The 25141-nt window shown below is 45.7% G+C and overlaps 1 protein-coding gene across 4 annotated transcripts in view; it reads left to right on the top strand.

Moving 5' to 3' along the window:
* The window catches only part of RBPMS2 (RNA binding protein, mRNA processing factor 2), a 49651-nt gene extending 25679 nt beyond the window's left edge, over positions 1-23972 (top strand). The window contains exons 2-9 of one of the 4 annotated variants that reach the window (XR_014162904.1): positions 9470-9547; positions 10625-10663; positions 11535-11597; positions 12773-12923; positions 13857-14002; positions 16623-16792; positions 20974-21041; positions 22616-23972. Coding sequence is in view for 2 of the 4 variants with exons in the window: in XM_081888793.1 (XP_081744919.1) it covers positions 9470-9547; positions 10625-10663; positions 11535-11597; positions 12773-12923; positions 13857-14002; positions 16500-16601 (579 nt within the window). In the remaining 2 variants the exon portion in view is untranslated. Of the gene's footprint in view, positions 1-9469; positions 9548-10624; positions 10664-11534; positions 11598-12772; positions 12924-13856; positions 14003-16499; positions 16798-20973; positions 21042-22615 lie in introns of those variants that run through there. The other 3 variants (XR_014162905.1, XM_081888794.1, XM_081888793.1) reach the window with 3 other exon arrangements.
* The last annotated feature ends 1169 nt before the right edge of the window (positions 23973-25141 follow it).

Below are 25141 nucleotides of genomic sequence, written 5' to 3'. Positions count from 1 at the left end.
GCTGCACAAATAACCCAGAGATGCATTTTAAATAAAAGCACACATTCTACTCATGTAAAAACACGCTGATTCCTGGATCGTCCGTGGGCTGGATTTAGAAGGCGATTGGGCCTTAGTTTGCCTACCCATGGCTAAGGCTATTCCAGGCTGCATCAACAGAAGTTTAGTGTCCTCTTTAAAGGAAGTAAAAGTACAGCGCTATTCTGCCTCTGTCAGACCACACCTGGAGATACTGTGTCTAGTTCTGGACACCACAATTTAAGGAGGATATTGATAAGCTGGAATGGGTGCAGAGGAGGGCAACTAAGATGATAAAGGGTCTGGAAACCAAGCCTTAGGAGGAATGGTTGATGTGTTGGGTGTGTTTAACTTGGAAACAAGGAGACTTCAAAGGGCTGTCACACAGAAGTTGGAGCAAGCTTGTTTTCAGCTGCTCCAGAGGGCAAATCTATCTAATCGGCACTTTCCAAAACAACATGAGAACCAAACCACAGCCAGCTTTGGAAATTTTGCACTGATCTGAATTTTGCAATGCAGTTCTCAAACCCAACAGTGCTTATAAAAATGCATATTAGGAGAAAAAAGTTGCATCAAAAGGAATACATTCATGAAAATAACATACGAGAATATTTTTTCATGTGATTTCACATGCATTCTCATGTTATTTTCGCTAATGTATTCCTTTTTACACACACCCTTTTGTTAGGAGAAATTAGTAGTAAAATGCTGGTAGATTTTCATGAGGGCTTTGAAAAAAACAAAATTGCAAATTGTTGCCGAAATGTAGACAGCTGAATTTAAGATTGGAAAAATGAGAAACTGGGAGAATTGAAATCGACAGATCTTTCCATTTCTACTGCCATCCATACCTGGAGATGCTAGGAGTTGAACCTGGGACCTTCTACATGAAAAGCAGATGTTCTACCACTGAGCTGCATCTGCTTTTGCTTCTACTGCATTGTTACTCTGGTCCTGTATGCTTCTACAGATTGTTTCCTAACACTGAGGGAAGATGCAATAGATGTGTGAGCAGTTGGGCCGATTTAAGCTACTATATTCTTTGATTTTAAAGGCTTATTTTTATTCTGGACCTGGAATCTGCTCTGCAGTACAGGTCACCAGCTCTACAGCAGCCCTTCAAGCCGAGAAGACCATATGTGCCTTTGATGAGACAGAATATGTGCAGCCACCTGCCTCCCAAAAATAGATTCAACGGTGTAGAAGGTTCAGTTGTATATAATAGATCACACTTCAGTTAGTTTCCAGAGTGTACTTAAAAGTAATTTTAGATGGTGGACTTTTTGCAGGCCCCTCTCTTTAGATGGCACTGTATTGTTACTTCAAAATGTGGCAGGCTAGAACTTCTGGACTCTGGATTTCTGCTCTGATGGCACCACTGCCAAAGTAATTTAAAATCCTCTGCAGCAGAATTGAAGAATTTCCCTTGCTGCTGCAGCTAACTGTGCGCTGCACAGAACACAGTAGTAGGTGTTTGTTCCCAGAGGTCTTGGCCTACTTACAGTAACCTCACAAACCCCCCACTTGTTTCTGACCATTGCAGCCCCTCCCCACTAGCGACACGGCCGAACCTGGGAGTTGCAGGGAAATGGGTAGAGTAGACCCGGCCAGTATATTTAAGTCGTTAAACTGAAGGCTAGTTTGTAGCTTGTACTAAAGAGACAGTTGTGGCATTGGCTACTGCATTAGCTGGGTTCCAGTGTACTGTCCTGCAAAGAAGGGTCCTTACAGTGCGCAAAGAGCCTCCATGTGTGAAAAACAATGTTGGGGAATGGAGTGTGTCCTAATCTAGCCTTCCCCCTGAAATGTTACTTTTTTTATATGCAAGGAATATTTTTATTTGTAGGACAAGACGTCACCGGCCGAACCTAGTCTTGCCACCTTGCTGAGAACTAAACCAAGGTTTTGTCTTGGGAAACAGTGCACCTTTTGCTCTACAAGCTTTCTGCAGTACCTTGGCAGATATTGAAGGACATCTCTTTATGCTTAAAAGTTTGCCACTTGAATTGCACTCTGTCTGCTCAGCGAAGCAGGTTGGGTAACTTTACAGTCTGACACGGGTGGTCTTGAAGGCCCCCATCTAAGGAAGGGAAATGTTTATTACTTTACCCATCCCTGTGTCGTTTTGATGGGGGGCTGTTGAGTCACGTCCTTGGCCAAATCCGCACTGTACATTTGAAGCTCTGTGATACTACTTTAGCCATCATGCCTTCCTCCAAAGAATCCAGGGACCTCTAGTCTGTTATGGTTGCAGGGAGATTCGGGCTAACTTGGCTAGCTCTAGAATGTGTGTGTGTGTTGTGTGAGCAGTATACTGCACATTAATGGCAAGTGTGAATTCTTATGTAAGTGGCATTGTCCATGCACAAGTAGGAATTGTTAGGGGGCTTACGGAGACTCCAAGGCTTTCGGAAGTACAAAAGATCATTGGGAGTAAAATTAAACAGTGGGGAGGTAGTAAAGGCTGAGCATGCTCTGTAAACCCAGAACGCTGACTAGGCTGTTGGGAGAGAATGGAAATACAATGGCAGAATAGAATGGAGTAACCTGGGAAAGGGCATGGCTTGAACCCTGAAGAGGAGCCCTTGATGTGTGCTAAATCCCCATCATGCTTTGTATATTTTCATCCTACCCGAATGTTGTTTTATTTGTGCCTCACCTAAAAATGTGAGCATTACAGGTGGGTATATAGATAATTTTGAAGAAAATGGTAAGCATATCATTGCTGAAGAAGCTGCAGGGTGATTCCTGGAATGCTGACTCAAGTTCTGAAGCTAACAGGTGCCAAAGTGCCTTGTTACAAGCGTAGCAAATTTGCAGGCGCAGCCAGCCTGCAATATTGGCGGACGTGGTAACTGGTCTTTGGAGACTCCAAATGGTGCAGAGTGACCTTCATGCCAGTTTGCCCTAGGCATCATGTGTGTGGCGGAAACTCTGGAAGGCTCCCTATTTGAGAATGTGGGTCGCAGGCTGAGAAAGGGCCCCCATCCCTGCCCTAAACGGTTATGGTCCAGAACCATCTTGACAGGGGCGGACTTTGGTAATATGGTGCCTTGAGCGAGGGCAAAATTTGGTTCCCCCCCAACTCCCCCCCTTATTTTCAGAATAACTCCTTTGGCTACTTTGAGTAGCTACCCAAATGGGTAAGGGTAAAGGTAAAGGTAAAGAACTCCTGGACGGTGAAGTCCAGTCGCAGGCGACTATGCGGTTGCGGCACTCATATCGCTTTCAGGCCGAGGGAGGCGGCGTTTGCCCACAGACATCTTTCTGGGTCATGTGGCTAGCATGACTAAACCACTTCTGGCGCAACAGAACACAGTGATGAGTGCCAGAGTACACGGAAACGCACACTACCTATATAAAGTTATATTTTTATTTTTATTTTTATTATTTATTACAACCCCTTGGCTCGCTTCCTATGGGGAGAACTGTCTGCACTACCCTAAATCCACCACTAATATTGATCTACCAGTACCTTAAGATTTACTTCTGAGGTTCTGTTGAGATGCCAGCCTGTAATAAAAGTTGTTGTTTGTTGTTGTTTAGTCATTTAGTCGTGTCCGACTCTTTGTGACGCAATGGAGCAGAGCACGCCAGGCACTCCTGTCTTCCACTGCCTCCTGCAGTTTGGTCAAACTCATGCTGGTAGCTTCGAGAACACTGTCCAGCCATCTCGTCCTCTGTCGTCCCCTTCTCCTTGCGCCCTCCATCTTTCCCAACATCAGGGTCTTTTCCAGGGAGTCTTCTCTTCTCATGAGGTGGCCAAAGTATTGGAGCCTCAGCTTCACGATCTGTCCTTCCAGTGAGCACTCAGGACTGATTTCCTTCAGAATGAATAGGTTTGATCTTCTTGCAGTCCATGGGACTCTCAAGAGTCTCCTCCAGCGCCATAATTCAAAAGAATCAATTCTTTGGCGATCAGCCTTCTTTATGGTCCAGCTCTCACTTCCATACATCACTACTGGGAAAACCATAGCTTTTACTATACGGACCTTTGTTGGCAAGGTGATGTCTCTTCTTTTTAAGATGCTGTCTAGGTTTGTCATTGCTTTTCTCCCAAGAAGCAGGCGTCTTTTAATTTTGTGGCTGCTGTCACCATCTGCAGTGATCACGGAGCCCATGAAAGTAAAATCTCTCACTGCCTCCATTTCTTCCCCTTCTATTTGCCAGGAGGTGATGGGACCAGTAATAAAAGTTAGGACGACGAATAGAGAGAACAGGGTTTCTTCAATAGTGTTCTGCAAACATGTAATCCGGTTTCAAGCGAGGTTGGAGAAGCCCCAACTCTCACTAATTTTAAACAGACCTTGGGGGTCTGTTTTGCTAGCTGTTTTACTCGGAGTAGACCCACTGAAATCTGTGAAGACTAACTTCCTTATGGCCATTCGTTTCAGTGGGTTTACTCTGAGAAGCAATAGCCCTGGATGCTGTGTTTAATCTCTTCTTCCAGTGAATGACATGCTGGTCTGTGCACCTTATATGGAAAGAATATTTTAAATATTCTGTTGGGATTTTGTGAATTTGTATGGCATACTGTTTTAAACTTTGAAACCACCTGTCATCTGGAAATGCCAGGGTGGTTTACAAAACATTAAGCAAAGTAAACTAATAAAACAACATAATTAAAAAGGCACAGCATGAAAAAAAGAATTCATTTGGCAAGATGTGCAGCAGTAATTCAGAATAATCATAAAACTTTGGGCAATGTGATCAATGCTACCAGTGTACTGGATAGAATGTGTGCGTGTTAATGTTAATTAAATTAAAAATAAAAGATGGGGAGTCATAAAATGGCACCCACACGGATTATACTAAATTTATGCTGAGCTTCAACTGGTGTGGACAGGACAAAGCAGGATGTACATAGAAAAAACCCACAATGCACCCAAGTAGTATAGCAAGTCAACTGCAATTCTGTTTGGGCTCTTCCATCCTTCCTCCTCGCTATAGGAAGAAAGTTGCTTCTGAACTAGGCTGTCTTATGTTAGTTATAAAGGAGCATCTCCCTGATCTGCCACCTCAGTCTTTTGTCTAGAAAGCATGAGGGTCTGGGTTGCACTGTTAGGCAGATGTATTCAAATATGATACGGTCTAGATTGGTCACTGCTCTTGTTCCAGCAAGTTTGGGCACTGTGGGAATAGAGCATGGGTAGGCAACCTAAGGCCCAGGGGCTCAATCTGGCCCAATCGCCGTCTAAATCCAGCCTGCAAACGGTCCAGGAATCAGCGTGTTTTTACATGAGTAGAATGTGTCCTTTTTTAAAAAATGCACCTCTGGGTTATTTGTGGGGCCTGCCTGGTGTTTTTACACAAGAATGTGTGCTTTTATTTAAAATGCATCTCTGGGTTATTTTGGGAACATAGGAATTCGTTCATTTTTTTCACCCAAAATATAGTCTGGCCCCCCACAAGGTCTGAGGGACAGTGGACCGGCCCCCTGCTGAAAAAGTTTGCTGACCCCTGGAATAGAGCATACTAGCCTGAGATTTAGTGGGCAGGACATTTTTTGCTGGTTACTTCTAAAGGCGCCCGGTGCAGCAGTTTCAGACAAAAAGTGCTCATTTCTTCAACCCTGCCATCTCCCAGAGAGCAAAGCAAGATTTGTACATGTTGAGCCTAGTATGTGCTAGGTCACTTTAGAGGCCAGGTGTTTTTATTTCAGCATGATCCTTCCGAGCAATCATGGGGTCAGAAGTAACATGGACAGTGTGTGTCGTTCTGGATGCCTGAGTTGCCACAGAAAACACAAACTGGTTGGTCATCTAAGGCCAGCTTTGCTTCCGGATCTGGGAATATTGCTGCAATAAGAGCTGGTGGTCCCCCCCCCCGAAGATGGAACAAGTTGTTTTGACAAGATATTGGTGTGATTTGAAGCAAATTTCACTGCTATATCGGGACAGAAATTAAAATAACTAAGTTATCAAACTGTGGCTCTAGTTTTATTTAAAGTGGGCTTTTGTTTATGAAGCACTTCCCATAAGACCACCCCAAATCAATTTGCAATATAATGAAAACATAGAGAACACTCATATATAAAAACTGTTAAAACAAATGAACCTATAGAAACAGTTTTATAAGGCAATTCTATTTATAAAACCAGTTTAAAACAACAGCAGTAAATCCATCAGTTCAAAGTCAGAGAAATGTCAGCTGGGATAAAGACTGCCATTTAGAAAGTTTGTTGAAAGAGGAATGTATTTTTCAGGAACCAAAAGGCAATAGAAAAGGTTCCTGCCTGATAGATGTCTGAAATGGTATGCATTTAAGGGCCAAATAATAAATAAATAAAATAAATAAAAAAGTTACTGGAGAACTAGAGACTTTACCAAAGACACAGAAAGAGGTGGCATGCACTTTGCAAAGGACATCAGAGCAGTGTTGCCCCAGACAAGCACTACTGTGAATTAAAACTTTCTCGCTTTGCTCTTTTGAATATTCTAATAGTTAAGCTTTCCTGGTGTAAAAGAGTAAGAATTACAAAACCTACCTAGTTGCTGCTCTGGGGGTACCACATGATTGGAAGAAAGGAAGGAAGGAAGGTCAACAGCAGCGATTCAGCAGGCAGCCAGTTTTGAGAATTGCACTTCAGTTATTACCATATTTTTCGCCCTATAGGACGCACCGGCCCATAGGACACACCTAGATTTGGGGGTGGGAAATAAAGGGGGGATTATTCCCCCCCCAGGCGCGGGGCTGGGGCGAAGTCGCGCCGGGCTCCCACAGCTTGCGGAGAGCTGCGCGAAGCCCGCTCTGGGAGCATGCGGGGCTGGGGGAGGGGGAAGCCCGCCGCCAGCCTCCAAACCACGTCAGGGACAGCGGGATGGCGCGCTGCGCCTCCCTGCTGTCCCCTGAGCTTGCGGGGCTGGCGGTGGGGCTCTCCTGAAGCCTGCATTTGCCCCATAGGACACACACACACATTTCCCCTTCATTTTTGGAAGGGAAAAAGTGTGTCCTATAGGGCGAAAAATACGGTAAATTTATATCTTGCCCTTTCTCTGAAAAGTTCATAAGGATTGTAAATTACAATACTAGCAGTTTGCTGGTGGACAGCATGAGGAGGAATTGTGCATCTAACCCACTAGTGCCTGCTCTGACTGACAGCAGCTGTCCAGGAAGAACTTTCCCTTTAAATCTGCTTCTTGATCTCTTTAGCTAGCAAAGCTTGAAATTGAAATATTGGACATTATACATACAAGTATTTGCTCTGCCGCTAAACTTTAGCTCTTCCCCATGATCTTAGAAAAAGAAAGATAACGCCATCTTAATACCCATGAATGACTTTAACAAAATACTGGGTACTTCACACAGACCATGCTCAAAGCATGGACAACAGAAATAGGCAAACTATCCCCAACCCCAACCCCACTAATTCCCCTGGTGTACCACCCAGTATTCCATCACGCAGCACAAAACCTCCAGATAAAAACCTGGCAAACCAAAGGCTTATATCATCTAATAGACTTCTATAAAAATAACAAACCTTTGTCAACACAAGAAATACTAGAAGACACCCAAATGCCCTGGTTAACACAACACCAACTACATGCACTCTTAAACAACCCAGTAGTAAAAACAGCAGCAACTAGGCCCCTGACAACCTTCCAAACCTCCTCCTAACAACAAAGGGACACAGTAAAGGGATGGTATCCGCATTATACAAAATACTACTCCAAAATCCCACAAACTCCCTAGACACAATCAAAAAAACAATGGGAGAATGATATAGGCTATGAGATTAACCCCACTCAATGGACCAGAATGTGGTCTAAACCTGCCTTTAAATCCATTTCAACAAGAAGAAAAGAACTTGCTCTGAAAATCACCTACAGGTGGTACCTAACACCAAGAAAACTAGCGCTAATTTGCCTAGGAACCTCACCAAAATGCTGGAGAGGGTGCACCTCCACAGGCACATACCTCCACATGTGGTGGGAATGTCCCAAAATCCAACTATGCTTGACAACAACCATACGAGAAATATGTAAAATAAACAAGCAAGTATTAGAAATCACCCCAGAATTGGCCCTACTAAACATCTTCCAAGACAACAGTGCTCAGCAGCCAGAAACAACATAACCAGACACTGGAGAGACCTGCCAGGAGTAAGCATGGACCAATGGTACCAAATAGTATGGGAAACAGCCTTACTAGAAAAATTAACCAATAAACTGAAACTGACAGGGGGACAAATAGAAGAAGACGCCTTCACCCCGGTATGGCTCCCCTTTATCACATACACATCCCAACAAGACAATGAGAAAAATCTATCAACAGCATACAAATCAATATGGCTAACCTGATCCAAAACACCCACCCACCCCACTCACACATGAAAACAAAGACCACCACAGCCAACCACAAATGAACAGCCACACCCTAGGCCAACCCCAACCTTTCTCATCACCAAAGGAACACAAGTGAACAGCAGAGAACGTGCACAAGCGATGCTGACACAAAACCCCACATATATTAAGTAAAATAGAAACATCACCACCCGACCCCACCCCCACTCATCTCACCCCTCCACCTCTTTTCCCCTATTCTTTCTAATGTCTCAACAAATGAAACAGATTTGTAAAAAAAAAAAAAGTTACATGGGGGGAAAAATATGAGAGCCATTGCCCATACCTTTGTAAATCAAGAAAATCTTTAGTAAAAATACATTTAAAAACAAAAACAAAGTACTGGGTACTTTGTTTTTATTTTTTTAAAGGGGTTCGTTGCTAAGTACAAAAGTGAAAAATAATATCTAGGGCTTGCAGTTACATTTCTAGTTGACTTTGGTTAAACCACATTTCAAAAAAGCCAACTGACAAACTGCCACAGAAAATCTTTTACATCTCTCCATCCTCTGCCCAGCTTCAGGGATCTATTGCTATATATACATATGCAGGTACCTGGTCTATACAAACAAACAAACTTCTAATCAAATAATCCTACTTACTCTCCAGCTAGAAATGGGACAGAAATTCAATAACATTTAAGGGAAATTTATCAAATTATGATTTTGTGAAGCAATATGAGAACCGGAACACTGCCGTCCTTCCAAATTCGCACTTTTCCGAATTTTGTTTGAAAATAAGGTGTACTTTGTGATCTGAAAATATGGCGTGAAAATTGTGTAGAAAAGTGTGTGTTGGAAGAAATTGACCTGAAAATGCTGAAGAGTTTTCATGAGAGTTAAAAAAAAAACACAAAAAACAAATTGCTGCAGTAATGTGGAGAACTGAATTTAAGATTTTAAAAAATGAGAGAACCAAAACTGACAGATCCTTCCAATTGGACAGTCTCCCAGTCAACAGTGGCTGTTAACTCTCTTGAATATTCTTCGCAGAATGGATTTGTCAGTCATATGACTTGGCGCTTGAACCTTGGACTGTGACTAATAAGATACCCAGTGATGTGGTACAGTGATCTCTAAACCTGCTTGGCATTGTTCCACCTCTTCTAGGTGCGGACACTTTTTGTCAGTGGCCTTCCTGTGGACATCAAGCCCAGAGAGCTTTACCTGCTTTTCCGGCCATTCAAGGTAAGTAGCAGCACACGCACCCCTACGAGCAATTGTGTCCTTAGTCTGTTGATATGGCAGCCTTGTGCCCTGTTGGCTATAGAGAAGAATCATAAAGTTGGTTCAAGGTCACCAGGGAGCAGGGCTGAGCAGGTATTCAAGCCCAGATTCACCACCACCCCTCCAACTCCCAACCCCCAAAAGTCATAGAATTGGAAGGAGCCTCAGAGGTCAGCCAATCCAACTCTGATGCAGGAAATACTTCTTGAGCATCCCTGACCAGCTAACCAACCACCTTCCCAGATGGATGGGCCAATGGTCTGATCCAGTGTAGGAACCTCCCTTTGTTAAGTGTGTAGCTGCCATTAATAACTAATGGGATTAATATTTAGGGATGGCAACATGTCGGGATGCAGGTAGAATGTCCTCTGTCCAGCATTTGTCAGTTAGCTGGCTTTTAGTGGCAGGGTTAGGAAAGGGTTCTGCTTGAACCCTTGAAGGAACCGTTGCCAGTCAGACAATGTAAAGGTAAAGGGGACCCTTGACTATTAGGTCCAGTCGTGGCTGACTCTGGGTTTGCGGCGCTCATCTCGCTTTATTGGCCGAGGGAGCTGGCGTACAGCTTCTGGGTCAAGTGGCCAGCATGACTAAACCACTTCTGGCGAACCAGAGCAGTGTATGGAAACGCTGTTTACCTATTTATCTACTTGCACTTTGACGTGCTTTCAAACTGCTAGGTTGGCAGTTCGCGGGGATTCAAACCGCCGACCTTCTGATCGGCAAGTCCTAGGCTCTGTGGTTTAACCCACAGTGCCACCCGCGTCCCTAGTCAGACAATATTGGGCTACATATAGCAATGACTTGACTCCATATAAAGCAGTTTCATAGGGTGGAAGGGCATAGCGCATCTGTGGTGGGGATGGTGGTGACGGGGCGAAAGTGTTTCTAACATAGTAACTACGTCTTAATGTTAACTCGCTTTTCAGGGCTGCAGAAGTATTTCTGGCACTTTGTTTAAGGGTGCTGGCCTGGCCTTGCATCCTTTTCTTTCCCTTTTAAGGAATCCAATAACTAACTTGCTGGCTTCTCTCTCCTCAGGGTTATGAAGGATCGCTGATCAAGCTAACATCAAAACAGGTAATGCCTCCCTCCGTCCTCATTCTGGCAGCTTCCCAGTTCTGCCCTTAACCGCTTAAACTGTGGATCAGATGCCCTAATTAGGAAGGGGGGGTGCAACCCTAGGATTACAGTAAAGGGATGGGCAATAGCACACACTCAAATATAGCTGGGGCTGCTTTTATCCCATCTAAAGCCCCTGTCTGAAGGCTGTTCAGTTCTAACTGTGCTGCATGGACTGGCCGACACTTTCTAATGGTCTGCATATTGCATGTTTTGTGTGTGCCCCTGTACATAGTTTCCCTTTCCCTACAAAAGTGCAGTGTCTTTCCCCAGACATTGCTTTATTGTACAGATATGGAAACAATGGCTGGAGTCTGGGTATTGCTGGACTCAAGGCTCCCATCAGCCCCAGGGATGTTGGAGTCCAGCCCAATGATCTGGAGTGAGCCACAGGCTCCCCATCTCTGCTGTACTAGCTAACAAAAACACCCACATCTGCCAACACTGCAAAGCAACAAACCTTATCTTAAGGCGTCCTTTGTGCTGCTGAATACCCTGTCGGATGCACCCAAAGCTGCAACAGAAGCTAATCTGCCTCCAGTGCAATGAACAAGCTGGGCTCTGTCCTCAGCAACAGCATGTTCTTCACATCTCCCATCCCTTGAAATGGAAGCTTGGGAGGCTGAAAGGCATAGAAGAACTTGCTGGGGCACCAGGTCCCTTGCCAGGCTGCCTGTTTGGAGCTACCAGCTCTGTGAAGGGCACCTGGAATGGAATGGATTGGAAACGAAACCATCACCACAAGCTGTACTCAGCAGTGTGGCTAGATCAGTTAGTTCCAAGCACACATCATGCACATGTTGTTTAAACCATGTGTTCTTTTCCCTAGCCGGTTGGCTTTGTTACCTTCGACAGCCGGTCTGGTGCGGAAGCTGCAAAGAATGCACTGAATGTGAGTATTGAGGACCATGCAGTTCAGGTACTTGCACAGCCCAATAGCCAGAATGACTTGGGCTCAGCATGCAATTCCATCCCATCTCATATCCGGTAACTTCATTGAAAGGGAAGTGCTGTAGATCTCCAGCTACTTGGGACTCATACCAATAACTATTATAACACATACTTGCAAACTTTGCAAGTTCTCCTTGCCACATGGTGGAATGATGCTCAAAGCAAGCTAATCTGGAGTTGGAGCACTTCAGGGCATTAGTGAGCTGTGTGGGTTAACTGTGTGTTGCACCAGTTAAGCCCAGATGACATGGCTGCCATGTGTTTTCTGCCCTTCAAGGCAGGACCGGCCCAAGACATTTTGGCACCTGAGGCAGACCCCCAAATGGTGCCCCCTCCCCTCCGCGAGGGAAGAAGGGGTGAGGGGATATCTACACTGGGAACAAGGGGGGGGGGGGAGAAGGATCGACATCGGGATCTGCTGTGTCTGTGGATCCTACCACCTGAGGCAGTTGCCCCACCTTGCCTCATAGGTGGGCCGGCCCTGCTTCAAGGGAGAACCTAGGAATCTGCGGCATCTGTTGAGATGCATGGAAAGGTCTTCTTTTCCTGGCTCTCGCTTGTAAGCTATTTCATGCAGGAATAGCTTGCGCAGTGGGGTGGAGTCACAGCAATAGCCTCCCAAGAGCAGAGAGGGGACAGGCTTGCATCCTCATAGTCCCGACTTCACTGCCACTTTGTCCCAGTGATGACTGTTGCCACACGGCTGTTCCTATGGTGCTCTCCCCACCCCCCAGCAGGCAAACAGCTGCTGATGAAATGAGCTGGTAGCATAGCTGGCAAGGACCAAACATACACAACCACTCATATGGACCGCAAAGGCCAATTGATGCTCTGTTGTGTGTGCTTCAAAAACTCTTGAGGGCAGTCTGAAACTGTAGGCTCTGTTCCTGCTACCAATACTCCTACATACGTGGACCCAGCCTGATCCGTGGGAAAGGCACACAGACAACTTCTCCTTCCCAAGCTTTTGCATTGACAAGAAAGCACATTTTATGTATTGGACTTGCACATTTTATGTACCGCTCTTCAGCCAACTTGTGTTCCAGCGTGGTTTCCAAGAAGATTGACTGCATGACTTTTGTTCCATTCTGTTCTTTCTCTCTTCTGCCGCTGCAGGGCATCCGCTTTGACCCGGAAAACCCCCAGACGTTGCGGTTAGAGTTTGCTAAGGCCAACACCAAGATGGCAAAAAGCAAGCTGATGGCCACACCGAATCCCACCAACCTCCACCCTGCCCTGGGAGCGCACTTCATTGCACGGGACCCTTGTGAGGAATATTGTGGAACAGGGGGAGGGGTGCAGGCCTGCACTGGGGGGTTTGGTGCCCTAGATCAGCTTTTCCTAACCATGGGTCACCACATGTTGTGGAACTACAACCCCAGCCAGCATGGCCTCAGTGGTCTGGGATGATGGGAATCATAGTCCAACATTATCCGAGTGGTTGGGAAAGGCTGCTTTAGATGACGGCGCAGGCTGCCATTTCCTGCTTTTGCTGAGGGTTTCCTCACACATGGTAGCAAATGTTTTCCCCAAGCGAACACTGATGGGGTCAGCTGTAGTTCCTTTTGGAAGCAAAACTTTTGTATTAATTGATAATAGCATCTGTGTGCAAGAAAGAGGTGTTGAAGGGGCATAAAATGCAAGGAGATTAAAATCAATGCATGCCATGGTATGAATGTGGCAGCTATGCCTATTCATAACTCTTTTGTTTTTACTGTGTGTTTAAACCCGTGTGAAGCAACCCTTAGCAAAACACCTACATCTGCTGCACATGGAGGGAAGAGTTATCTGAAAGAACTGGAGCCCAACCTCCTGGTGCGGCTGGGCCCAACTCCCATTAGCCCCACCCAATGAGACCAGTGATGGGAGTTGGAGTGCAGAAGCACCTGGAGGCAAACAGGCCAGGGGACGGGATGGGACGGCTGCCCTAGATTCATCCCCCGTCTCTGAGTGTGGAATAGGAGACACCTGTGTGTGCGCACCTCAATGCTTGAGCAGGGCTGCTTGGATGGATGGATGGATGCCACTGGGTGGAAGCCCTTTGGTCCTGAGCTGGGGTTATGAGATGTGGTTCAGATGCGTGTATTTGCATCTTACCTTGCTGCTCTTTCCGCCAGAGGTGCTGCTGCCCCTACACAACCCAGCCTGTTTGGTTTATTTCCATGTCTTGAGTGACGTGCTGTTGCTCCCTCATGTCTAGATGACCTGACTGGAGCAACCCTGATCCCAGCATCTCCAGAGGCATGGGCTCCCTACCCACTCTACACCACGGAGTTAACCCCTGCCATCCCACATGCTGCTTTCACATACCCAGCTGCTGCCGCTGCTGCTGCACTTCATGCTCAGGTGAGTCCATAATGCCACCCCCTTTTTTTTGATGAGCAGGAATCTGTCTCCTTACCCCTCCAGCTCCAACAGAATAGCCTGCACTTTGGTCCTGTCATTGCAACTGCAGGGAAATGCAGGACCCAGAGCCTGGTTGGGGTTTGATAAGGTTACTAAATTGTCATTCCCCTCTGCTGCTCACCCAGACAATACTTGCTTGCTTGGGGAATCAGCGGAGAGGATCCAATTTGGTGACAGAAGAGCTGTCTCAGAGGAAAAGCTATCCCTTAAAGAATCCTGTGCCCTAAGGCCTTCAACTGCTAGTAGTCTACAAGAGTGGCAGGTCTCCATTAAAATAGGTGGTCTAGTCCCTCTCAGTGCAGTCGTAGGGAAGGGGAAGAAGGCTTGTGTTGGTCTGATATGTAGAGTTCAGGAAAAGGACCTGGCCTAGAATTAGAAAGCATTGAAGTGAGGAAGATGAGATGCAGATAGAAACACTGAAAGGACTGGGAAGTGCTTTCCTGTGTTGCTGTACTGCTGGAGGCTGTCCCAATAAGGACTACATAGTACAGAGAGCCAAAGTCCTCTCTCTTTGGCCAAGCTAATGGCTTGCACTCGATTGAATTAGTATAGCCTCTTTTATAAAGGGGAAATAGATGTCAACCTTTTGGCTCTACAGTCTCACGATGCTCTTGCATTGCCTCCCATAAAATAGCATAGCATAGCATAGCATCCTGGCTCTTTTCTCCCTCCATAAGGGATCCCAGAGTCGAGGAGAGTTCTAGAATGCATTGCTTTACACAGGCCAAATCACCTCCATGTGACTCTTAATGTGCTTGCGCCTCCCTGGTGTTCAACTCTTTCTGTGTGTGTGATGCTTCTACACCAAATGTGTCAAATTTATGGTCTCTAATATAATAAATGCATTTGACTACATGGTATGGCTTCTGCAGGCAGTGTGTTCAAAAGTTGAGTGCCTCCTGCCTGGGAGAATACTGTGCCTGTTGCAGGATATCAGCCGGGGACAGTGCTGGATGTGACGCTTTGCTGCTCCTGCAAAAGGGGGAGCTCGGAACAGTGGTGTTTCCCCCTCCCGTCCACTTGGGTAGATCATTTCCTTGGAATGAACCCAGCAACTGTCCTCTGAAATGAATGAATGTGTTACTCATAAAGCTTTTATAGAGTTAAACATTACTTCGCCCCTCCTTACTAAACAACTGTCAGCGCAGCATTCCGCCCAATACGTGAGGCTGGAAGCCTGGTGTGTGAATGTTAAGGATGGGAGAAGTTTGCTGACAGGTGTTGGAAGGAAGCCTAACCAGGAGATACTTGCCAAGGCCTTCTGCCTATGCGGTTAAAGCAGCCAGATGAGGCGCTTTGTTGCAGTTCCACATAACACAACAAGGGTGAATAGTCTCCCCAAAGTGGCACAACTTTGGCGGGGACAGTAAAAACCCTATCTCTTAAATGCTTGCTCCCATTTGTGGCAGCTTATTGGGGCATTTTCCTAACAACTGTATCATCGTCTTCCTTAGTCAGAAGTCAAATCCCAGGCAGCCAGGAATCTTACAGTGAATGATGAGATGTTGTTGCAAGACTACAGGCTTATCCGCACTTACCTGTATCCGAGCGCTCTATTTTTTTCGCCCTGGAGCGTTCCTCACAAAAACCCACTTTTTAGCGCTCAATTGGAGCAAATGTCAATTTGGGTTTTTCACAGAGTGCTGTTTGCTCCAGTTGAGCTTTAAAGAGCAGTTTTTTTTGCAGGGAAAGCTCCAGAGCAAAAAAGCAGGGCACTCAGACATGGAGCTTTAATACACTGACCATGCCTGGAACAAGTGGAGGAAAGTAAAATGCAGATAAGCCCTATCTAGACATTAGATTGATCCACTTTCTGCTGCCACTAAGGACAAACACAGCCAATTCGGAAAGAATTTGCCCTTGCTCTGAACACATGCACCCTTCCAGTGCAATCGCCAAGGAAGCACTTGTGAGTCCTCCCATTCCATTGCTTTCAGCTCAACCCTAATCAGAATTGCTCCTGGGCTGTGAGAAAGAGTTATGCAGAGAAACTTCTTGTAGAAAGGTACATGAAAAGTGGGCAACTGCCAATGACTACAGACTTGCTGGAGTGTCTCCAGTACCAATGTTTCCCTCTACTAAAACACACCACTTTATTTCTGGGGTGGGAAACCTGTGTCCACATCCCCACAGGTGGTTGTGCTGCAAGTCAAGTCATCCCTGAACATTTGCCTTGCTGGCTGGGGCTGATGGGAGTTTGAGTTCAGTAACTTCCGGCAGGCCACAGGTTCTCCACCCTCTCCTTAGCTGAATGAACTAACAAATGACAATGCAAGAAATCTTCCTCTGTAGCCCTTCTTGCAGCCCAAGAAGAGAAGAGGCATCTCTAGACGGGTTGTTCCAGTGGTTTGAACAGCGATGACTACGGATTCTGTGTTTGCCCCTGAATGCTGATTCCCTCCCACCCTCTTCCCCGTCCCACCAAATCTCCTGGCAGGACCTACAGGTTGTCATGATCAGTGGCAGCTGCCAGCAAAATGCCTCTTGCCCCCTCCCCCCCCAAGGGGCTCCCACAGCGGCCAACTGGTGGTTGAAATGATCCCTCCTTTGATGTCTTCAGTGACCTGCTGCCAGGATGCCTACGCAGGCCAGCCCTGAAGCTCAAGGCTGGCCCTGGAGGTGTGGGACACCATAGTCCTGGCTTGCCCCTGCTAGAGTGGAGTGGCTGTACAACAGCTTCATTCCTAGAAGCCTTTAAGGATGGTGGGTCCCGTCTCTGGAAAAAGGCTGGTAAGGTAACATCATCTCTCTGCCATTTTGGGCACAACGGGGTTTTCCGCAAGCTTCTTTTTTTATTATTTTTCTGCCCCATCTCTTCCTTGGCAACCCAGTGCATGGGCCTCCACGCTATCCACCCACCAAAAGCCCAGGCAGGATGAAATGCCAGGTATTTCTCTAACCCACCTCTTGCCAACTTGGCACACATGACATGGCACCACAGCATGGCACCCCTTGTGTTGAAAGTGGCCCCACTGAGCAGGGATGGATTGGTCCTGCCTGTGGGAGGGGAGGAGCCTCAGCGGGTGGCAACCCTGCCACATGGTGCTGTCGAGCTGGGGGGGGGGCTCCCTGCCACCTTTTTTCACTCACCACAGCCACGTGGTGGGAGGGGGGTTGGGATTGTAGTCGTAGCAACAGCACACACGGATTTAATTTCCCCCGCACAGCCAACTGGTGCACACACACACATCAGTCACGCTATGGACTCTGTCAAGGAAGGGAGGACCCGTCCTTGACAGGAGACCAGAATATCCTTCTTCACACTCTTTCCAAATGTAAAAAATCCTGATTTCCTTTAATATAATTTTGTTCTTTTACTCCTTCACTCCAGTCTGATACGGTTGCTGCCTATGTCATAGAAGTTCATAGGACAGGGGTGAGGAAGATGTTGGAGAGGGTGGAAGTAGGGTTGGACAAATCTGTTAATTGTGGTTTCTCCTGTTTTTCCAGTCTTAAATTTGGGTTCATGTTTCCACTAGTGCGATTTTTTTAAAGGGAATTTATCCTAATATATATATATTTTATGCAATTTTGCATAATGCACGTCTTGAAAACCATTTCCCCTAATAATAATGCATTTTTGTTTACATTTTTTCATAGATACATGCACTCTTGTGCACATTTTACCCCTTTTTGTGCTTATTGCTTAGCTGAGGAGCTGAATTGCAGACTTCGGAGAATACGTTTTGATGCATAGCTGAATTTCAGTTCCCATATTGTTTCAAGGAAGCATGAGTTAAGAAAGTTAGGCTTTAAATGCAAGCTGAACTGAATTCTCTCCCTTTCCTAGGTGGAAATGTTTAGTAAAACAAAGGGTTATGCTGTTCTGACATGCAGATTTTTTAAAAACTTTGCAGATTTCATAAGAACTTACATTAGAGGGTGAGAGCACCAATCTTATAAGACATCTCCCTTTATCAGGGGATACCTCTGAAGGTGATGCAGGCATCTTTTTAAAAAGTGTGCTGCTTCACAGTTGCTTACTCATGTGCAAGTGTAATCAATTGAGTAGTCATGTGATGGGCCCTCGTGATATGGACTGTTAGCCACGGTCTGTATGTATCCTGTATCTTCCCTGTCATTGCATATTGAATAATCGTGTTTTGATGTTTTTCCCCCCACCCCACCAGCCAGCTTTGGTCCAAATTGAGAAAAAGAACACCCTAGCTGCCTTTTTGAAGCTGGTAATATGTACGCAGCCCATATGTAGAGGCAGCTGGCTTACTAAAAACACTCTGGAGAGAACCGCCCATTCCGCCAATGGTCAACACAGATATCAAAGCAGCCTCCAGATACACACTTGTCATCTTAGCACAGGCATAGAGCCAACCTCTTGCCCTTCCATTGGGTTGTATGTGCACCTTAGGTGGCTGTATCTCTCCTGGCAGGATCCTGCAGATCTAGCGACTTGAGGGTTTTCTTTCCAGGGTTAAAGAGCACTGCACAGCCCGGCCAGGGAAACTTCCTGTTTCCACTCAGTTGTTGAGCAGAAGGAACAAAACTAATTCCAGATGTGCGGGGGAGATGGATGTAGGAATCTGGGAAATGCTTAAGCTACAGCTTGGGAGTGGTGGGAGTTTGTGGAAGGGCAGAAATACAAAACATGACAATGCTGGTGGCTGCTATCAGGTGGGAGAACTAAATTCAACTTTTAACTTGCAAGGAAGGATAATGGTAAGAAAAAATTGAGGTTGGCAGGCATGCTGCAGAGCAAGCCGTACTCACAGACTGTGCAGATGTTGGAGGGAGTAAGAAATCCAGTCCCCCAGATGTTAATATTGGCAGCAGATTTTATATATAAATTCTAGTGCATCTAGTAGTATCAGTACAAAGGTGTGTTAATCCTCCTGAGCAACTTTTATATTACATCACATCCACATTGTATATTTGAAACACTCTTGCATCACTCTTAACTGTTATGGCTTCCCCTGAAGAAACCTGGGAACTGTAGTTGTTGAGTGGGAATTGTAGTTCTGTGGGGGGGTCACCTAAGTCTTGACGCCCATAACAGACTTCAGTTCCCAGGATTCTTTAGGGGAAGCCATGATTGTTACAGTGGTTATAATTTAAGAATACTTTAAATGTATGTTGTGGATATAGCCTAAGTTGCAAAAGGTCTTTAAGCAGAGGCTGCTGAATGCTCTAGCTCTGAATTCCTAGCGTTAAAACGGGGATTGGACCAAGGACTCCCCTCCAACTGCATTATTGGGTGGAGCACATATATTACTAATTATATTTACATTGGTCCTACTATTATGCCTTATGAGGAGGGCAAAGGTCCAGTTGAAACTGCCTTCATGAATCCTCAAAGATATGTTCCTCTTGGTTCCTGTGCAGTAAGAAATTTCTATTTGATTTAGCTTGGGGATGGGCAACATGCAGCCCCTCAGATGGTCCTAGGCTGTCCCAGCTAGCATGGCTAATGCACAGGGATAATGGGATTTGTAATCCAACAATGACTGGATGCCCACAGGTCCGCCATTGTTGCTTTTTCAGGTCATGGTTGTTGGGTTACTTCTGGACCAAACACTGCTGCAGCTGTCCAGATGTTACCTCTTCTGCCCTGTTAAGTTGCCCTCGCCCCAAAACTTCTCAGCATTTTGCAGGTGTCAAAATAGGGGCTTCTTGTACATTTGATACCTCACTATTCTCACACAAAGGGTCCCTGCGCACAAGCCTCGCACACTACTGCACATTTTCAGGCTCTGCTTGCTTTATTTGTTTACTCTGAAGCAGCCTCCTCTGCACCGAATTCTGGAGTAGGTGTGTCTCGTGTGCAAGAGAAGGCTATCTGCAACAGTTTAGTCATTGTAATAAACGTTGTAAGTTTTTAAAAACCCAAAACTTAAAAAACCACCACACCTTAATCTGCCAGTGGTTGTACTTGTAAAATAGCTGCAACTTGAAATGTGGTTGGTCACGTTGACTAGGTGGTTAAGTTGTTTGGGAAGCAGTGCAGTGGGTTAAACCACTAAGCCTAGGACTTGCCGATCAGAAGGTCGGTGGTTCGAATCCCCATGACGGGGTGAGCTCCCGTTGTTCGGTCCCTGCTCCTGCCAACCTAGCAGTTCGAAAGCACGTCAAAGTGCAAGTAGATAAATAGGTACCGCTCCGGCGGGAAGGTAAACGGCATTTCCGTGCGCTGCTCTGTTCGCCAGAAGCGGCTTAGTCATGCTGGCCACATGACCCAGAAGCTGTACGCCGGCTCCCTCGGCCAGTAAAGCAAGATGAGCGCCACAACCCCAGAGTCGTCCGTGACTGGACCTAATGGTCAGGGGTCCCTTTACCTAGAGATTGGAAAGGACGCAGGTTGTAAGTGTTGCACATGTGATCTATTTTTAAAATCTCAAATAGGAACATTTATTTACCAGAGACTTGGTTCCAGACGAGAAGTACCAGCTCTGATAAATGTGGACAGTTGGAGCACGTGAGACCGCTTTGGTTGTGATGGCGAAGAACAGCCAAGAATTAAAGCATCACCGCAGAGTTGTAATGTGGGGCAGGAAAGAGGCCCATGAGCTGTAGGTTGAGTCTTAAGACAGCCATTGTTGCCACCATGTCCTTTTTTTGGCAAAACCTACAGCTCTGCAGGTCATTCATCAAATGTGACCTCCAAGGCATAAACCTCCTTAGAACTGGGAGTTGATAAAAGATGTATCAGTTGCCTTGAAGGGGCAGAGAAGGTATTATGGGACCTTACTAATGTTATGGGCTTAGCAAGCTTGAGTATGTCTCCCTGTGTCAATTATTCAAAAGGTTGCAGGGAGCAGTCCTGTTTTCCAGAGGATCTTGAGGAATAATGAGCAGCCTAAGAGAAGTAGCTTATGTAGAGTTTTGGGGAGCACTAGTTACCTTCCTTGGATGCACTGATATTTCCCCCTCCTCTATCACACTCTGTCATTCTCTTCTAGATGCGCTGGTATCCGCCCTCTGAAGCTACCCAGCAAGGATGGAAGTCTCGTCAGTTCTGTTAGTTTTAGTGAGTATCTGGCTTGGGTGACTTGGATCAAAAATAATAATAATTTATTATTCATACCCCGCCCATCTGGCTGAGTTTCCCCAGCCACTCTGGGCGGCTCCCAATCGAGTGTTAAAAACAATACAGCATTAAATATTAAAAACTTCCCTAAACAGGGCTGCCTTCAGATGTCTTTTAAAGATAAGATAGATGCTTATTTCCTTGACATCTGATGGGAGGGCGTTCCACAGGGCGGGCGCCACTACCGAGAAGGCCCTCTGTCTGGTTCCCTGTAACCTCACTTCTCGCAATGAGGGAACCACCAGAAGGCCCTTGGCACTGGATCTCAGGGTCTGGGCTGAACGATGGGGGTGGAGACGCTCCTTCAGGTATAATCACTCATTAGTGGGGATCGGATAGTTGGACATCAAGTATAACAATCTTTGTTAGATAAAACACAGACGGTGGGCGTAACAGTTTTAAATTGGCAACAGAGCCGCCCCTACTATTAGGCCAAGTGAGTGAGGTGAGCTGCTGCCTCAGGTGGTAGGTGCATGGAAATATGTGGTGCAGGAGACATGGAATCAACCAACAAGTCCTTTACAGTCTCTTGAGCTGGTGACAGTAAAGCTACACTACAGCCTTAACGTAACTATGTGGAATGGGTGGTTTACATATCATTGCCCGCACATGGGAATACCAGTGAAAGCAAGACTCCCTCATGGCAGGTCCCACTGCCCCCTTCAGTCATAATGTTCAGAAGCACCTGCCATGTGAACAATGTGATGAATGCTGACTGATGTCGCAGGTGCTTCTACATGTTATGGCATGAAGTGGGAGAGGTGGCAGACTCCCTGGTTAGGGGGCTATTGTCTTTTTCTTACTGTGTTATCTATTTTGTGTTTGTGTTGCAAACCACCCTGTGATCCTTAGATGAAGGGCGGTATATAAATTTAATAAATAGTGACAATAGTAACGTTACTCTTTAGGTTAGAATCTTGGGATCTGGGGTGGAGGATTCTGTCCTGGTTATAGTGTTTGAAGAGAAGCAGAGCTGTTCGACAGTGGAATTTCCTGCCAAGGAGTGTGGTGGAGTCTCCTTCTTTGGAGGTCTTTAAGCAGAGGCTTGACAACCATATGTCAGGAGTGCTCTGATGGTGTTTCCTGCTTGGCAGGGGGTTGGACTCGATGGCCCTTGTGGTCTCTTCCAACTCTATGATTCTATGATTCTAAGTAAGGTTCAACTGCTGGTCTTCTGTAGGTACAATGCAGGAAATAAGAGCCTTTTGTCTGCCCTGGGCAGACCCAGATAATCTCCACTAGTGACTGCTGTTTATTCTAACACTCATATATGGCCCATGAGCTTAGGTTACGTCCACCAATTACCGTATTTTAACAAAGTTTTGATTGGTGTTCCCTGCAAGGAGATGCCTCCATTTATAACCACAGACCTCCATTTTTTGGAAGTCTTGGTCTCTTCTCTGAGCAAACAAGCAATGATAGGAAGGATGGGGGTGGAAGCTATCCTCCTTGCATCATAGTGGGACTTAGATGAATGGTGTTCTCAGCAATGCTCTCTCCTTTGTTTTTTCAAGAGCTGCCTCTTGGTCCACGTTTCCCCTCTTTGTCTCTCCATGGAGTGATGTGCCAGGGATGAAGTTATCTGGAGCGCTGGAAACCTTCCTTCCAAGCCCTTCTTGTGGGCACCAGCAAGGTGCTCAACTGCAGTAACCTGTCCTTCTTGTGAACGAAGATGTGGGCTTTCCCGTCCAGGACTGTGAACATAAACTGCCCACCCCCTCACCCAACTCAGTGGACTCTGCATGGTCTGTGTTTTCGCTTGCCTTCCTGCCTGCCTGTCTCGCCCTCCGCTAACTCATAGCAAACTTCCATTTCTGAGTTTCTCCTCCTGCTACGCTGGAGAGACTCGGTTTTGGTGACAGACCCTTTTTCTCTTCTCGGTTTTTTCTTCTTTTTTCTGGTTTCCAGCTGGGTTCCTGGCACAAAAACGTGGTCTAGCTGTGTGTACGGTGCAATATCCAGGACCTTCTTATCCTAAACATTGTTTATGCAGTTCCGCTGGAGGAAGCAAAAGACAATCAGTTTTGCATGTTTTCTGGCATGAATTTAAAACACTTTAACTTGGGTGTGTGCGTGTGTGAGTGTGCAAAGCTTGTTTTTGTTCTAGCATTTGTGTAACCATAGCAACGGGTCTTGGCCTAGCTATTGATCACTGAAGTTTTTCATCTTGCTTCTGTGAAGACTTTGCTTCTGGAAAACACTATCCTAGTTTTTGCCCTCTCTCCCCCCCCCCTCCAATCCCCTTGGCTTTCTTTTTCCTCCAGTTTTCCCTTTCCAATTTCTGCTTTGACTAGAATTTGAAAAAGAAAAAAAAGTTTCTTCTCGAAAGTACAATGCACTGGGTTTCTTGTCCATTTGCCCTTCTCCAGTTAAAAGTCAGGGTTGTTTTTGTGTTTGTTTTCAGTCAGACTTCTATATATAGAACAGCTGTAAAATATTTAACCTTTTTTTCCACATCCCTCTGATTGGAGAGAATCCAGTCTTGCCAAATAATCAGCCATCCTTATGGGAATACCGAACAAAGATGTACGAGTATTTTTGTACCATGTGTAATAAGGAAGTATTTATGCATCATAAAAGATTTTGTGGTTTTTGTGCAATTAATTATTATTAAAGAGAAACTGTAATCTGTAAGATAAGTTAAATGTTTAGTTAAAAGCTTGAAGAGAAAAAGACTTTTTTCTGTAACTGATTCAGTCAGGCATAGTAACAAGAAGTTGTGCAATTTTTGTTAACATTTTATTGCTTGGTATTTGGAAGTGCTTTAAGTATTATTGGACCATGGCTGTCTCGCTTGTATTAAGATTCTTGAGAAATAAGTTGCTATATCCTATGAGAATGTGAAACTGGATAATATATGAATTGTACTCAGTGGTGTGTTGACTCTTTAGTGTGGTGGGGGCAAGGGTGGAATGTGGCTATTAACTTATAGAGCTCACAAACCTGTCCTATTTTGGAAATGTGGCATGGGGTTACATTTGCGCCACACCTTCAAAGTTCTATCCTACCACTTTAGCATCCATAACTTCTTGCAAAGAATGCTGGGAAGTGTAGTTTAAGGGTGCTGAGAGTTGCCAGAGGACTCCTATGCCCCTCTCAGAGTTAAAATTCCCAATTCAGACCCTCTTCTCAGGGAGCTGTATGAATTGTAGCTCTGAAGGGAACAGGCTCTCCTGACAACTCCCGGCACCATTAACAAACTACATTTCCCAGGATTCTTTGCAAGAAGGCATGACTATTAAATGTATACAGTGGTACCTCGGGTTAAGTACTTAATTCGTTCTGGAGGTCCGTTCTTAACCTGAAACTGTTCTTAACCTGAAGGACCACTTTAGCTAATGGGGCCTCCCGCTGCTGCTTCGCCGCTGGAGCACGATTTCTGTTCTCATCCTGAAGTTCTTAACCCGAGGTATTATTTCTGGGTTAGTGGAGTCTGTAACCTGAAGCGTCTGTAACCTGAGGTACCACTGTATATGTATGCTGGATGTTGTGCATCTGCCTTCCTCACCCCTCATCCTCGCTGTGGTGGTACACCTCTGAGTAGGACAGAATTGCTAGGCCACGGAGGGAAACATACACCAGAGGCAATTTGGACAGGAACATGTATCACACCCTCCAACATTCCTCGGATGAAAATAGGGACATTCTGTTCTGCATTGGTATCACTGCTTGAGCATATTTCTCCTGGTCAAGTGCTAAAGTTATTAGAGGAAACACACAAAAACGGCAGTATGTTAAGCACAGAAAACTTTCTGTTCCTATCTCTAGGAACCGAAGCTGTGTACCTCCGAACTACCAGTTGCTGGAAATGCCCTGCTTCTGAGCTTCCTTTTGGCAGAAAAGGATGCTGGAATAAATAGAGATTTGGTCTTGCTGATTTGGTGATCTGTGCTGCACCATTTCAGACTCTGCTTGTGGGACTCAATGCCCTTTGTATCAAAGAGTCCTGTCATGTAGAAAGCTGCTGTGTTATGGGGGGAAAGTCCCTAGTTTTTGATATGGAGAGAATTTTGCACTTAACACCTAGATCCAGACTTAGC

Source organism: Podarcis melisellensis, assembly GCF_964234715.1.
Source record: "Podarcis melisellensis genome assembly, chromosome: 14".
Taxonomy (NCBI): domain Eukaryota; kingdom Metazoa; phylum Chordata; class Lepidosauria; order Squamata; family Lacertidae; genus Podarcis; species Podarcis melisellensis.
This window is presented reverse-complemented; position numbering and strand designations above follow the sequence as displayed.